The sequence below is a fragment of the Prorops nasuta genome, unplaced genomic scaffold (genome assembly GCF_024137725.1).
Source record: "Prorops nasuta isolate Cenicafe-Biocafe unplaced genomic scaffold, Cenicafe_Pnas_1.2 PNAS00021, whole genome shotgun sequence".
Classification (NCBI taxonomy): Eukaryota; Metazoa; Arthropoda; class Insecta; order Hymenoptera; family Bethylidae; genus Prorops; species Prorops nasuta.
Window position 1 is genome coordinate 3137695 of NW_027116818.1, and position 16846 is coordinate 3154540.

The 16846-nt window shown below is 34.6% G+C and overlaps 1 protein-coding gene across 1 annotated transcript in view; it reads right to left on the reverse strand.

The window, feature by feature from the left end:
• Window positions 1-15144, reverse strand: part of sls (sallimus) — a 101615-nt gene extending 86471 nt beyond the window's left edge. The window contains exons 1-15 of the mRNA XM_066739629.1: window positions 14636-15144; window positions 7074-7116; window positions 6541-6815; window positions 5888-6099; window positions 5553-5774; window positions 4644-4987; window positions 4083-4431; window positions 3695-3933; window positions 3264-3493; window positions 3034-3177; window positions 2623-2880; window positions 2406-2549; window positions 2052-2324; window positions 1242-1787; window positions 63-1121 (exon numbers count right to left, since the gene is read on the reverse strand). Coding sequence (XP_066595726.1) covers window positions 63-1121; window positions 1242-1787; window positions 2052-2324; window positions 2406-2549; window positions 2623-2880; window positions 3034-3177; window positions 3264-3493; window positions 3695-3933; window positions 4083-4431; window positions 4644-4987; window positions 5553-5774; window positions 5888-6099; window positions 6541-6815; window positions 7074-7116; window positions 14636-14765 — 4468 coding nt within the window. The 5' untranslated portion in view covers window positions 14766-15144. The remainder of the gene's footprint in view (window positions 1-62; window positions 1122-1241; window positions 1788-2051; window positions 2325-2405; window positions 2550-2622; window positions 2881-3033; window positions 3178-3263; window positions 3494-3694; window positions 3934-4082; window positions 4432-4643; window positions 4988-5552; window positions 5775-5887; window positions 6100-6540; window positions 6816-7073; window positions 7117-14635) is intronic.
• Between the last annotated feature and the right edge of the window lie 1702 nt (window positions 15145-16846).

Genomic DNA, 16846 nt, shown 5'->3' on the forward strand with positions numbered 1-16846 from the left:
TTCCACTCAACATCAGAAGATCTTAAACATTCCAACAAATCAAATGCTAAAATTAAACTTACCTATTGTGACCGGACGTCCATTCTTAAACCACTCAACCTTCAAGTTGGAATCAGTTACAGGTTCAAGCTTGCATTCAAAGTGAGCGTGTTGTCCTTCTCTAAGATTCTCCTGATTTTTCGGAGCAGTGACGAATTTTGGTTTGACGTTGACCACTTCGTCCACAAGTTCATGGCGTTTGTACCTGGATGCGTCTTCAAGATACTGAATTCTCTCTAAACCTTCGGGATGTTGAGATTCCAACAACAGATCCTTCTTGGCGTGGACTCGAACCGAGCAAGAAGTTACAGCTTCTCCCAATTGGTTCCTAGCCTGGCAAGTGTAGACACCAGAGTCTTCAGGGTAAACACCGAGAATATCCAAGGCCACGTAGTCAAATTCGTAGGATGGTCGGAACCTATGTCCAGTTTTTACCGGTCTACCATTAACGAACCACTCGACCTTCATCGTTGCATCTCCTACTGGCTGCAGTCGACATTCCAAATGGACATTAGTCAATTCCACAGTCTCAATGTTACGCAGAGGTCTTGTGAATTGAGGAGCCTGCATCACGGTCACTTCCTCCTGTTGCGTTCTCCGGTACCGTGAAGCATCTTCCAACATTTGGATTTGCTCCAATGATTGTTCGTTTTGCGTATCTGTCACCACGCTGGATTTTCCAATCACTCTAACACAGGCTGATGTATGCGCTGTTCCAAGGTGATTGGTAGCTCTAACCGTGTATTCTCCAGAATCCAGAACAGAGGAGTGGACTATGTCCAAAACTACATAACCGAAATCATAGTAGGTCCTGAATCTGGAACCAACAGTTACAGGCTTTCCATTTTGGAACCATTCCACTCTCATAGATGGGTCACCCATTGGTTCCAAACGACATTCAAGGTGAATATTCTTGCCCTCAGCCACTGGCTTCGGGTCGCTCAAAGGTTGAACGAAAATCGGTTTGGACTTTGAGATCTCTTCAATGTGATACTGAGGCTCGACAAATTTTGTTCCTTCCAGACGTTGCGTTTTCTCGAATGTCCCACGGTGCATACTTGTTGTATCAATGCTGGAGCGTACTGAAAACAGTATAACAGATTAACAAATCAATTTCTGTGCTGTACGAACTAATGACCTTTAAGTTGTTAAAGCTCTTTTGCCAATCAGCATTGAGTTTTGGACAAATGCACCATATTTACCTTCAACGACCATTGCAGCTGACAGTTGAGCTTCTCCCAATGCATTCCTGGCTACAACTGTGTAAGTACCTACATCTTCTGATCTGACCTGAAGTATATCAATGGCAACATATCCAAAATCGTGATAGGTTTGGATTCTATTAGCTGCTGTGATAGGTTTGCCATTGTGGTACCATTCGATCTTCATGGTGAGATCACTCTGAGGCTCAACCCGGGCTTCGAAATGAGCTCTCTGACCTTCGACTATTTTGTTGGTACCTTTCAAAGGTCCTAGGAACCGTGGTGCCTGTCTAACTTGGGTCTCCTCCTCGGTTCTTCGCGTGTATCTGCTGGTATCTTCGAGAGATTGTATTTTCTGAAGACCAGTGGGGTGTTGACTATCGTAAATTATGTCGTTTTTGCTGATGACGCTCAATTGAGCAGTCGTATGGGCTTCACCAGCCCTATTGTAGGCGCGGCAAGTGTACATGCCTACATCGTGAATGGTAACATATTTTATTGTCAGAGCAACATATCCGAAATTGAAGAAGGTTGTGATACGGGAACCTGAAATTAATAAACATCATTTTTGAACGAAATCTATCAATTAATGAGGTCTGGAGCCTAAATAAATACTACATCCAGGACTCTTAACTTTAACGATGATTTTTACAGATCATCATTATCTTGAAGTATCCCATATGAAATACTTATCTTTACAATAAATGATCGGAATCAATTGCAACAAAATGAAAGTTATTATTTTTTTAGGAAATTAATTCTATTCTCCCCTAAAAAATCTTATATTCGTGCTCAGAAGAAATGACTCACTTGCTTCTACAGGGTGTCCATCTTTAAGCCACTCAACGCGGAGGTTGGAGTCACCAACAGGTTCAAGACGAGCTTCGAAGTGAGCAAATCCACCCTCGCGAATATTATTCTGATCTTTGATCGGAGATTTGAATTCCGGTGGGCTAGATGGTTCAGGCAGTTCCTGAACATATTTCTGGTGCATCGCTTGTTGATATGCCTCTAGTTCCTCGGCAGCCTCGATGTATTTCTGCTGCTCGGGGATTCCCAAATCTGCAGTAACGCTTGTGCGTGCTTGAAAAGGACATCGCAGCATTTAAATTAACAATCATCGATCACCTGATAAAACTCCTCAAATTTCAGCACAATTCTTACCAAAGACACGAAGATTTGCAGAGCTGAGAGCTTCTCCCAAGCGGTTTACAGCTCTCACGGTATAAGAACCGGCATCTTCAGCTCGTAGGTGTAATATATTTAGCGAGACATACCCGAAGTTGAAGATGGTTGTGATTCTTGAGCCTAGATGGATTGTAATGTACACGTGAGTTTTATTACATAATTTAAACCATCGACTCTTCATCAATCAACTTACTTGCTGTAATTGGTCTACCATCCTTGTACCACTCCACTTTCATAGTAGGGTCACTAACAGGAGTGAGTTGCGCTTCAAAGTGAGCGTTTCGTCCTTCCTGCAGTTCTCCTAGATCCTGGAGTGGTCGGATGAAGACCGGCCGCTGTGAAGAAATCTCCTCCAAACTCTCCTGTCTTTGATATTTACTGTAATCCTCGAGCTGCTGAATGTACTGGAGGCTGTCGGGGTGTTGACTAGTATGCTCGATCGTAGCGCGTGCTAAAATTGAAAATGACGTCATTGTGTAATTTTTTTATGTTAGACCAATCAATCGAAAGTGAACAAATCTACCTTGTTACTATTTAATAAAATCTGATCAGTGATTATTGTATTATCGAGTCCATTTTTAAATTATTATTCTTTATAGCTTACGGGTAACGCTAAGAGTTCCTCTGGAATCAGCTACTCCGGTGGAGCTAATAACACGACACACGTATTCACCACTGTCTTGAAGTACAATGCTGATCAAATCGAGGGAGATAAATCCAAAACGGAAGACAGTAGTTGCTCTTGAGCCTGGGAATAGGTAAATTGATTATTTTTTATCTTTGATAATTAATGTAGTATTTTTACATGCAAATTTTTGCAGGTATGATACTTACTTGCTTCAAGAGGTTTGCCATTGATGTACCACTCTACTCTCATAGTTGGGTCGCCCACCGGTTCGATTCTGGCCTCGAAGTGAATCCTTCCACCTTCGATTTGATGAAGATCCCTCAAAGGTATGATGAACTGCGGAGGTGGATAAATTCTGTCCTCCTCGGGTGGTGGAAGATATGGCTTAGCTCGTTCAACATGCCTAAGGTAAATCACTTCAGGGCCAGGCGCAGGTCTAAAAATTTAACGTGACCTTCAGTTTATCAATTAACAGAATTTGTGGAAAAAGTGACCGTAAAATAGTCTTGAGATAAATTCTGAAAAACTTTTTTTAAACAAATGCACGACTATTGGTAGACCCAAATAAATGTTAATTATTAATTAATAAATATGATGTTCGTAGACTGAATATAAGATTGTTAAACTGGAAGCATACTCAGGTTCGATAACTTTAGTCGGTCGAGGTAAATTTAGGCGTCTTGGTTCCGGGGTCATTCCTTTCGGTGTTTCAACAAACAATCTAGCGCGAGTTGCAGTTGAGCCAGCTACATTTTGAGCTGTGCACTGATACCAAGCTGCATCTGAGAATTTCGCGCAACGAATATCCAAGGTCGATGCTCCACTGCCGTCGGTCGATATACGAATATCTGGTCCTGGTGTTATAGACACACCATCCTATAAGAAAAAATTCGATCAAGTACTGCACTTTAAAAAATAAACTCTTTACAAGATCTCTTTCTCTCTGTTACTTATTCTAATTTATCGAGGTGTGTTTTTTCACACAAAATATTCATTTAATAAAAAATATTTTTTATCTACCATACCTTTTGCCAAGTAATTCTAGGAACCGGGGTACCCACAGCTCTAGCAGTAAAAACTACAGGTTCACCCTCTTTCACGTTTGTAGTGGTAAAGCGTTCGACAAATTTAGGCGCCACCACTTGTTCCTTTTCAATAACAGTCAGGTTGCATTGGCAAGAAGTCTCGCCAGCCTTGTTCCTAGCAACGCAATTAACTACTCCAGCGTCTGCACGGCTGACGTTTGTTATCATCAGTGAGTGATTTCCAGATTCGTTCACGAGGATCTTATGAGTTAGATCGTTTGCCACTGGCACTCCATTTATGTACCAAGTGACTTCTGGATAAGGACGACCAGTTACACGACAGTCAAACCTGAAGTTTATTCATTTACATAATTCATATATTCTAAATTCCAAATAATAAATATAAAAAATAAGACGTCCAGTTACAAAACTCACAACAATCGAATTGATCAAAAGTCTTGTATGGTGGTAATGAGTTTTGCAGTTTGACACTTTAAATATTAAGTGTTTGACTTTTTAATGTAAACTTGACAAAATTTTTATAATTTGTTTTATACGAACCTCGTCATTTTTCCTTCAGTTGCTTCTCGATCAGTGCAAGTACGTACGAAATTAGGAGGAAGAGCTTTACCAGAATCAGATTCATAGGTGGATTCGAGTTGTTGATTTTGTCTGTAGGTTTCTCTCTGCTGAGTTTTAGCTACATGATCTACTTGGTCACTAGGCTCTATAGCCAAATACGCCGTGCTAACTGTGCAACCTTGCGGATTCTCGCACAGCAAACTGTAATGGCCAGAGTCTTCGGGCAAGGCAACTCTGATCTTCAATGTTGCCTGTTGGTTCGAGTAACTCATCTCAACACGCTGAGATTCGCGTATTCTCTGGCCATTTTTCAGCCAAGTCAGCTGAAATTCCAAATTTTTCTCTTATCAATTTACTCTCTTACTGTAAAATATTATTACAGATGTTAAAATTTGCCAAACTTTATATACAGTACAGAGCAAAATTGCCTCTGCTCCTCTTGTCAACGTTTAAACGAACGAATTTTTTGATAATTACAAAAATGACCTTCGATTAAATAAAATGCTACTTTTCAACAATCTTGTGTCATCATTTTATTTAATTTAACAACATTTTTAGATTTTTCCAAAAATGTAACTATTTAGAAGTTAATAGAAGGGGAGGGGAAATGTTGAACTGCAATAAATTTGCAAGAGGATTATTATGCTATAATAGTTTTCAATATTTTAAATAGATCTTATTAAATATTTATGATATGCAAAATATTATTATTGCTACTAGCAAATAAAATGGTTAAAAAAGAGAATGCAGATAATTTAAAAATAAATCGTCCCTGCTAGTGGACAACGTTTATAATTCAGCAAAATTCAACAAAGATCTACCTTAGAAAGTGGTACATATTATTTTGTTGAAATTGTTTATTTAATATTTTAATATGAAAATACTTACTCTTGGCTTGGGATTGCCAGAAATTTTAGCAGTAAAAACGGCGTCAGAGCCTTCGACGAGCTTCGAATTTCTGGGCTTTTGCGTGATTTGAGGCGGTGCAACCGGTCCTAGACTACGATCGACAACATTTGAAATTTGTACATCGGATTCTCCTACATAACGGCGCGTAATCGATGATCGATATTCAGTTTCTCGTAGTATCCTGTACTCGAATGTATCTACCTGTAATTTCAACAAAATTATATAGCAATATTATTTTTATACACTATATGTATTAAGCAATTTAAAAATTAGAAATTTAATAAAAATTTATTATTATGTTTAGTGATATTTACTTTGAAATCCTCGCTGCTCGCAGAGCTTCCGTTTACATAATTTCGTTTATCGATCGACTCCTGATAAGAGCGTTGCTGGAAGGCCTGGGATCCAGTCTTTTTTTCCGTAGATTGAATAGTTTGCGAAAATTCCTTTCTGTAGCCCCCCAATTGCTGCTGAGGAGGAGGTCCAAAACCCTCCGGCTGGATATAAACCGAACAAATTGCTTCTCCTGCAACCGTTTAGTTTCATTAACCATGTAAAATTTTAAAACATCACTCCTAATGTTTCGTTAAATAATTAAAACTAATAAGAGATAAGTAAGAATTCAAATAAACACAATTTAAAGTAATTTTAACTTCATACTGATTTAATTTGCAGTTAGTGATAGGCAAAATGCAATTGCGTTTATAATTACATGAAAAGAGTATATGTGATTTTAATTATTATTTTCTAGTTTTAAATTATAGTAATTAAAAAGCATTTCTGTACTTAATTCTTATTACAACACATTTTTCCCAATAATGATTGTAATTTTATATACCTACTGTTATAATTATACGACTTGTAATAACCAATTATTACATCTTTAATAATTAAGAAAAATATTTACAACGAGAGTGTTGATTTTTTTAGTTAATCATAATTAATTTAATAAGTTTACAGAACTAACCATATTGATTTTTGGCACTACACGTGTACTCTCCTTCGTCACCTGGCCCAATTTGATTTATTTCTAAAGTTACAGATCCAGTGCTTTCGTCGTATGCCATTCGGATTTTTCGAGATTGAAGTAGCGGTTGTCCCTTGTGAGTCCACGAGACAGTTGGCTTAGGATTTCCGCGTATTCTGCCTTCGAACGTCGCGTTACCTCCCTGTGCGAATCTTGCATTTTTGAAGATTTGCTCAAAGACTGGTGGCGATGGGTCTCCAGGTCTACCAGTGAAACTAAATAACATAAAGTTTATATGTGCAAAATCATACTACTACAAGCATTAAATATAAATAACTTAGTAAATTCCCTCAATATTAAATACCAGAAAGAATGTATTGGAATTGTATGCCTTTTTCTCATTGAATAGAGAGGAGAATGTTTTTGTAATGAAAGTAAATAAACACGACTTTAAATGGACTTCTGAATAAAATATTCAATAAACATAATTTTGTTTTGTTTATATTATGATTTAGCGCATTATTTCTACTTACGTTGGCACTGTAGGTGATGTCTGTACCACTAATTCCCCTTGAACTGTAAATAAAATATATTTGTTATTATCGACATTGCAATATAGATTTAAGGCACACATTCCAAAATAATAAATATATCGTCACATTTTTCAGGAATCTCAGTACTTGGTTACGTTAATTACTAAACTCATCTTGAGTATCAATTATCCTACAAATTATTTAGGTAGAGAAGCACATTTTTATTTATTAAATTATTTTATTGGCTTTTTCCTTTATTTCGAATCCTACTCAGCAATTAACTGTTTGCATTATTTGTGTGTGTGTGTGTGTGTGTTTAGTGGTACATATTTATACCACAACTCTTCGTTATAATGAACGAGGTATTTGGAATTTCTAGGTGGTTAGGCGTCTTTGCGAACTGGGGTAGAACGAGTCAAGGAAACGAAGCGTTGACGCCGTTTTTTCTTCAGTTTTCGTTACGCACCATGACAATCGGCTGGTTTAATGTCTGTGTATTTAGTGCGAATAAGTTTACCTATTACGATGCATAGCAACTATGTCAATTTATTCATTAAAAATCTCTGCTTCCCGTCTTTGCAGCACCAGCTAACGAGTTTCTAGTTTCAACGCGTTAACTAATTACGTGCGATCGGTTTGCATCATACCCTGTCGCCTAAATACAAACCTTTTTTTTTCTTAGATTTTAACATCAATTAATTCTTGAATTATCACGAAAAGAAAAATTGTTAAATTAAAAAAAATAATTTTCTTAATATCTGAAAATAAAATCTTCGTTTATTTCTTTAAAATGATAATTTCTTAATTTAGATGTATTATAAATCATATAATCGATAATTACTATTTGCAGTGAGATATTTATTTATTGCTAAATAATTCTTTAATCTGATTTATTTACACACTTTATCCATAAATTTGATCTATATATCATTTCCCTACTTAAAATTCAATTATATTTTAAAATTGAACATTTCAAATTCAATAGTTTATGTATAAAAAATAAATTAGCTGTATTTGATATCCTCCATAAGAATCCAATTACTTAGCAATCTAGAATACTCGAGTATAAAGTTTGCCCATTCATAAAGACTCCCCACCCCTTTTCTCCCCCCTCCTTAACTCTCGCAAAGGACTTAATTCATTTTGATCCTGAGACAATCATGATCATCCGATTGGACGCAGTGGAGGGTTCCTAAATGATCGAGAGAGATCCAGAGATATTTCAAGTGGGAATTCTCAGGGAAAGCAGAAAGTATTTCAGGTCGGAAGCCAGTAGGAATGGTATCCAGCTGAGCAGAGGACGGACGTGGTCGAATAACCGCGCTCCTATTTTTACACAAGACGGGATCGCGTTACCGTGGACCATTTTAGGAGCAACTATCTTAGCTAGTGCGGCACCGAACGTCGCGACGCGTCCCAACGCCGAGGGGCAAACGATTTCGTCATTACGCAACGCCAGTCACTGACCAAAATAACACAGCTGCTTCACTGCTGGCCCCTTCAAACATAGCCACTCGAGTGTATAAATGCACGCACGCATACACACACAGACACAAATACATTAAATATTGTCTCTACCACTCTTTTATTGTTTACATTTGTCAAACCACGTGCATAAAACACCAATAATGTCTTATTTTCTCATTCGTAATTGCTAAATTCGGTGCACGAATTTGTATTTTTTTAGTGAACTGAAGAATACTGTATTTGTGTTATAAATTTCTTAATCAAGTTTCTGGTATTACCACGTTTTTTGAAACACGTGTGTAAAGTACCAGTAGTATCTCAGTGTACCATTTGCAACTGCCAAATGCATAGTGCATATTTGTTGGTAATTAATTTATAGTACAATAGAGGAATGTTCTATCTGTAGCCAGAATTTAGCTGCGAGGATCGATATTTATGTTATGACTAATATTTATTAAATTACTTGTGATCACACGTCTCGAATCACGTGCATCTTGCATCAGTCGTGTCTCAACCTTTCATTGTAACTGCCAATATTGCAGCATCGTATATTTCTCCCTTATGCACTATAAATTATGAACGATTTGTCTAGAAAAGTGCTTAATTTATTCCTCATTTGATTTATGATCCTTATTCTTTTTCAATAATAAACATGCTATGTTTTTAAACATATAAATAGGGGAATTATGCCTGCCATTCGTTTGGAATGCCACAAATTTTCTTGGCTTTAACCAATTCTGTAAGAGTAGGTGACATTTTGTTTTGATACACTGTAGTTTTAGTAGAAAACCCTTATTTTTCATTTGAGCATTTTTATTCTGACTTTGAGACTTCTATGCTATTCGTCATTTTGGTATTTCTATTTTATTGTAATATATAGATCATATGAAAGAACGTATAAAAATTCATTCAAATTTTCTGAAAAGTAGTACCAGTTAATTTGAAGAAAATAATTTATCAAAGACAGCAATAAAATTCTATATTAATGGGAACAATGACAACTTTCGAATAAAAAATATTAGACTGCAAGATTTTCTTCCGGCGTTTATGCAGGCTAAAGCCATAAGGTCGGATCTTGGCACGAGGTCATAAAACGGAACAATCTATTTTGCCCACGAATCTAATTTTACATGTCGAAGATGAGAGGTGAGCATGGAAACGATACTATTCTCGTAAGTAAACTAGTTAACTAATAAATGTGGACTTTTCTTTCGCGACTCTCAACGACCTTGACTTTCAAACTTCAATTCCACGTAGTTTCGAAAATTTAGAAAAAATTTTGAGGGATTTTAATTATTCAAGAAATAATTAAATGTAATTAATAGTGCGAGCCTACTTCATAGTTGAACACATCCATCAGGCTTAAGGAAATTGGGTAAAACATGGTTCGAGAGGTACAAGAACACAAACTGTACATTATGATGTAAACATAATATATCTTGGCACTTGATCCTGGTGTAGTGTACTTTTGAAACCTGCTCCACATCTATTCACCCACCTAACAAAACCAATGTCTCTAAAAATATGATTTTTTTATTGAAGCTATAGTTTATAATTGTGGATCATTTTATAAAATTCTAGTTATACAAATATTATGTAATATTGTGTTATGCTATTATTTATATTTTAATTTTTGTTTTAAATATTCAATAACAATATTTCTCTATAATAATATAAAGGAAAATTGTATGGCTTATTTGGTTTAATTTTATAGAAACTTTAGATTCTATAAACGTTTTATGCAGTAGTAATTAAACGTCGGAACTTAATAAGCTTAATATAAAATTCAAAAAAATTAATTACGTTGCCTCAGTTGTAAACAAATAAAATTAATATATAATAATTGATTAACATTTTTTAATTTTTACATTATCATTTTGGCCACGTACACTGTGGTTTTAACTTAAAATTCGGAATGTAGCTTTGTTTGTGTGAAGAAAATATTTTAAAGAGATAAAAATAAATGATTTTAAGAATGCCTGCTGTAATAAAACTCAGAGTAGAAGACGTTAAAATTTGATTTTTTTTAAGAATCTAAAGCTGCTCCAATTTAAGAGGATTGACTCGTGGGGTTCCGTGAGCCTGTTACGTTTGTTGTTGAACATAAAAGTGGAAAGATTCTTTTCTTCTTCGCGAGTATTTCTTGGCAGAAGAGACTATTTACGCAAAATCGCGCAATACTATCCATAAAATAAGTGAGACTGGCCTGTAACGAATGACATTTTCTCGACCATGCGTATACAGATCTCAATGCTTGATCCACCTCCAGCAATTCGCTCAGCCAGAACGTGGAATAAATTCGACCATTCGAGCGTGTAAATTTTGACGGTAAGCGTCATTATCTATTTTCGTGAACTTTCCTTTGCAATTGACAATAATAAAACGATGAAAGAATTGCCTCCTAAAGCTTCTGTCGCATAAATTCTCATGACTAAATTTATTACTCGTTTTTCACGAATAAAGTTAGGGCAAATTGAGACGGTACATTTATTCGATAATTTTTTTTTCTTATATGTGGAGAGAATTATTAAACTATTGTTATGAAAATAATTTTTTTAATATCTGATAGTTTACTAAATCACTTTGAGAATAAACGCTAGTAGTAAAAGCAAATTTCACAGATTTGTATGGTTGGTTAGATTTATTCTACTGTTCTTACGTTTCCTTTCCCCCTCTTCCTCTTTTCCGCATCAAATATATACAGTATATGTAATGGAAGAAAACGTAATTGGCTGATTATTCTATTATCTCAATTAGAGGTAAATACATTAACAAATCTAACTCAATTAATCGCATCAGGGAATAATTTTTATACTATTATCGTGTTAAATAAATAAATATAAATATTATATAATAAATTAAAAATGAATATTTCTTTGTTTTTAAATTATAAGCATGAATTAACAAAAGAGTTGAAATATTTTGCTATAAAAATAATCTCTAAAATTTTATGGCAATGGGAAATGAGTATTTCATAAAAAATCATTTTCTATGTTTCTTTTCTACTATGATATCTGGCGTATCCGATATGCTATAAAATTTTACTAGATATTGAATTATCTAAAACAGTGTACAATCAGTTTTGCAGGATTCTAAGGCCTTCGGGGAGGTCGGACCTCACCTAAAAGTTCTCGAAAGAAGAAACGCCAGTTATCTTTAGGCATCTCGCAGCATCACTTTGCTCCAAAAATAAATTTTCACTGCAAGAAAAATCATGCACTCATGGAGCTCGATTACTAACTTTTGATTTTCGATTCTTTTGTTGTCAAACTTTCTCGATTCGTATGACTGTACTGGTAGACTAGAATGGTTCATGAGATAATTTCATAATTTGCATTTTTGCTTCATGCTATGCGAATGTTGTTTCTCAAATAATACATATATTGTCAAAACATTCTAACGTGTCAAATTGAGTTTTGGAATGTTTTAGATTTGCTTTTCAATCAACTTCAGTTTTGTCCCTTTACTACTTTACCGGAAGCTAGGAATCACGTGATCGTGCCCCGATTCTAAAACACTTTGATAACTATTCACGTTTAGATCAAGTTTTGAAAAAGACTGATCACTCGTTAATCGCGATGATTATCCCATATAGCACATATAATGTCAGAAATATTCCTAAAACGTTGCCGACTCAAATTAACGCATTGAACAATTTTACAAACAATTGTCATACTTGTCCTGTGTAAAAATAAAACCGAAATCTTTTAACAATATTGTAATTCGAGAAAAAATTGAAAACTTCCTGTTACTTGATATATTCGATTCTTATCGAACAATTGAACGTTCGATTCGTAAAAATCGATTCCACTCGTAGATTTGTTCGCTACGTGAAACCATTTTGCTACCTACACTTTGATATCATTCTATATACATTATCATGTTTTCCAAATAGCACGCATGAGTAAAAAATGTTCCCGAAACATTCTAATGTATCAAGTTGAATCCTGCAGCGTTTTATGATTGTTTTTCATATTACGTTTGCTATTTCTTATTTACTTTTCGATTAACTTCACTCTCCACTTATTCTATTTTACTGGAAACCACGAATTATGTGATCGTATACCTCGACACTTAAGTACTAAATACATTTCGAATCTTTTCCACGTTAAGACTAAGTTTTAAAACAATGACCTGTCGTTCATCGTGATAATTATATACAGAGTGTCAGAAATGCTCCTACAATGTTCCTTATTGTGAAAGAAAATAGTGACCAATTGGAGAAAATAACTGGATGTAAATTTTACGAAAACTGACACACAAAAATACATCATTTTTATAGTAAATAACTACATGCCTAAAATTATGCAGTGATTATGTAGAAAAATAGTGTAGTTTAATTAAAAATCGAAAATTGAAAATCTGATTCTAGAAATTTTTTATCTGACATATCTAATTTCCATAATAATTTTATAAATCGGATTCATTTAAATTACGTATTGCATGTGGCTTTTTTCTCGAAAATGTCATAATTAATAATATAATAATAAATATTTTTTAAGTCCACTGTTATCCTTTCTATAATATCGTTCATCTCCACGTCAGTCAATATATAAATAATCCAATTTATCTTTTACTGCTACAATATTAAAAAAAAATTACTACTTTAAACACAATTTCCAAGTAATGCTATTTTTGATTGGTCAACTTCAACTACTCCTAATTTTAAACCTATGACTAGTACAAAATAGTATTAAAAAACTTTTCAACTCCTAATGGTCTCACTTGCCAATTTTAGTCCACCATTCACAGTTTATTTCGTATAAAACTACAAAAACGTAGAGTTTTAACTTTTGTGAATGAAATAGAGGAGCACACACATAAGAACGAAAGTACAAATACTAGCTGTTACGAATTATTCGTTACGAATAGAAAATTCGAGTAAAATATTGAATGATTTATGAAACCACATCTCAGGATAAAATTACACATAAAATGGCAGCGGTTATTTTTTATAGTAAAATTTATAATTTAATCTTCCAAGTGTCGAGGATTAAATTAAAATGTTGAAGAGAGAAGAAGGCACGAATAAAAGTGTACACATGTCAACAGTTTATTCTGGCAGAGGATTCCAGCTGGTTAACTATCAATCTCGAGATTCTAAGGCTGTCGACGGAAACTTCAAAATCTTTCGAAAACACAAAAGTAATAATAAAATAATAGAATTGTATTTTAAGAAGCTCTTCGTCCCACTCGTAGTGATCTCACTCCACTTTTTTCTTTTAGTCCATCTAGTTCGCTATTTGGAGTTTGCTCAAAAGCCAAAAAATTTCAGCCATTTCTAAATGTCAAGTACCATTTCTGTAGAAATCCAAACAATTTCGTAATAAAATGCTATTTGCTCCATAGAAATGATTTGTGTGTTTGTGTGAATTTGTAATAATTATTTTAAGTGGATGATTAATCGTATCATCATTATTTAAGACAGAGAGTGAATTATCTTCTTTCCAATAAAATCACTTGCTAAATCTTTTAAGAGTTTCACATCATAATAATTCCAGGAAATTTGAGCATGAACCTATATTTAACAAGCAATCTTATCATAGAAATTAGATCTACTTCCTTGTATCCATACATATTTAGCATCGAGTGTTTTTTCTCATGCTACACATAGTTATCGGATTAACTATAATTAATGATCCATTCGAATCTGTATTCACTAACTATATTGCTAATACTGACAAATACACATAAGTTGCTGCCAATTTTTACCATTAAAAGTTGGTTTAGCTTTCAAATTATCCCCAAGATACGTATATGTAAAATGTAAAACATTTTCCGAACAAGATAATTGTAGATTAAATTCCACTAATTAAAAGTGTTCATTCAGTAAACTCTTTGATCGTTTCGCACTTGCAATATTTATTTGATCAGAAAAACCTGTTTTAGACGCAGAAAATATCAAATTTCTTGCCAGAGAATTCGACATGGATTTACTATTCGAGTATACAAGTCATAGTTTATTTCCAGGGAAACTATATACAAGATTTTGTTAAACAGGAAATATTGGAATACGTCGATTACTAATCAATTTCTTGAAGATAAATGAAAAACTGCTTTGTGCATCCCTACAATTAAAAGATCTTACGACTGACCTCTCTGTTGACTGGTGATTTGCTGGCGCACGACTTGTCGTTCGGTGCGTTGCTGCGTGAATTGCTGTTGTTGTTGCTGCACAGTCTGATGTTGCTGCCTCTCATCCTGCTGAGAGGTTTGGCGCTTCATTTTGAGCTTCGCTCAAGAAAAACTCATCGATCGAGATAAAATCACACAGTAAATCAAGCACACCGGCGCGCTTATCGACGAATCGTAGCACCACAATAACAATATATATATATATATATAGCTCAAATGAACAAAAAAGGAGGAATAGAAAAAAAGTGGAGAAAGCAAAAAGTGAGTCAAGAAAAAAGAAGAATAGGAAACGATCACTCGCGATTATGTAAATCCTTTTTTATAGATCCTTATCCGTGATATTATTTGTGTATATTATTCCTTGCTCGATTCTTCTTTTATTTCGACGAGCTGGCGCTCTCCAATCGACAGGAGTCAAGTCATCATCAAAAGTCTGTCCCCGAAACTGTTTAACCAAGACGTCGGTCGAATGTGGATTGAGTCGCGAGTTGAAACGGACTGGGCCAGGAGAGAGGAGAGGAGGGGGAAGGAGGGGAGAGGGAGAGAGTAAGAGAGAGAGAGAGAGAGAGAGAGAACCGTTTGAGCCGCGTGGGGACGCCGGCGTCACGACGCCCCCGGATAAGCAGGAGCGGGGGATCCCAACACCAAAATATCTCGCACCTCCAAACGAGATCGACGAGTCAGAGAAGTCTCTGATTAGCACTGCAATTCTCTCGAACAATGTGAAAAGTCACGATATAGGCCTGCTTGTGTATGTAGCAAAGCTTAATTGAAAAAAATTTATTAACGAAGAACTATAAGAATAATGTTCTATTTTTCATTATTCTTCTAAATAAATTTGTCTTGCTGATTTATCAATATTAAATAATTTTTTAAATTGAGGAAAATTGTTATATACATATTATTATAGTTTTATCTTAATTTTATACTATTATTTTTTCGTAATTGGCACATTATTTTAATGTAGTTTGAAATTTCGAGCGTTGAAAGAACTAATTAATTTTGTTAAACGGTCTGTAAAACATTTCATCAACCCAACACAGCTGAAACTGACAAAATACCAGGAACCATGTATGATTTGTAAGCAGCAACGTGATTAAAAACTACTGAGTCAAATAATTTGTATGTAATTAAAATTTTATATAATACTTCATTTATGATATACTTATGTAAAAACTGAATTGAGCTAATACTGCCACAAGAATTTATTTTACAAGAATTGAATTAAACATCTGCGATTAGATTGGAGCAGTCACGTTATTTTTATGATGCTGATTGATCTTAAAGTGACGTTTCTATTCCTCTGATTCACTGGTCCTGTTTTATCCTCGAGGTGAATTAAAAAAATTACGTGTTGAGGGACCATTAAGCATATGAAATGAACAACGTGTTTTGAATGTGTTAATTGATGTGAAATATTAAATTATTGATATAAATTAGCATAAAATATGCAATTACCAGCATGTATGCATGGTAAAAACTAATTTTCTGCTGTTTTTAATTCGAGAAATTGAATCTTGGGGATTTGTTAAAGAAAATAGTAAAGATGAGTAACAATATGATTTATGAAACAACTTTTTGATAAATTTTATTTAATGTTTTAAATAGTTTAGACTCCTTGGCCATTTACTTAATGGAAAAAAATTATAATGCTTGCCAAAATTTATTTTTTTGGACTTAGTACAACTGGATCTACCTACACGTTAAATATTCGAGTAAAATGTCTTGAACTGTCAAAATAAATGAATTGGTACTGATTGATTACTGCCAGCTAGAAATATATATAATTATATTGCTTTTTAGCCATTGCATCAGTTTAATATAATGGATCTTTTCTATTTATGGTAATGAATGTCTGACACCGAAATATAAACACCATCGAATGCTGAAGTTAACATAACTATTAGAACTAGTTTTTAATGACAACGTACTAAACAAGTTTTCATGAATTAGTTTATTAATTTTTGTGCAGTTTACAGCTACTGTAGTAAAGGTTCGTGTGTTCGTCTCAACATTCTCCCGCTTACTGACAACCGCCTACGCGTTGATCCCCCCCCCCCCCCCTCCCCTTCCTATTTCCCACCATTCAACACTCCCACTAAATACCATCTTGATACCCCTTATTTCATTCCTGCTCACATAATTTCACAGAATGCTTCAAGCATTGCATA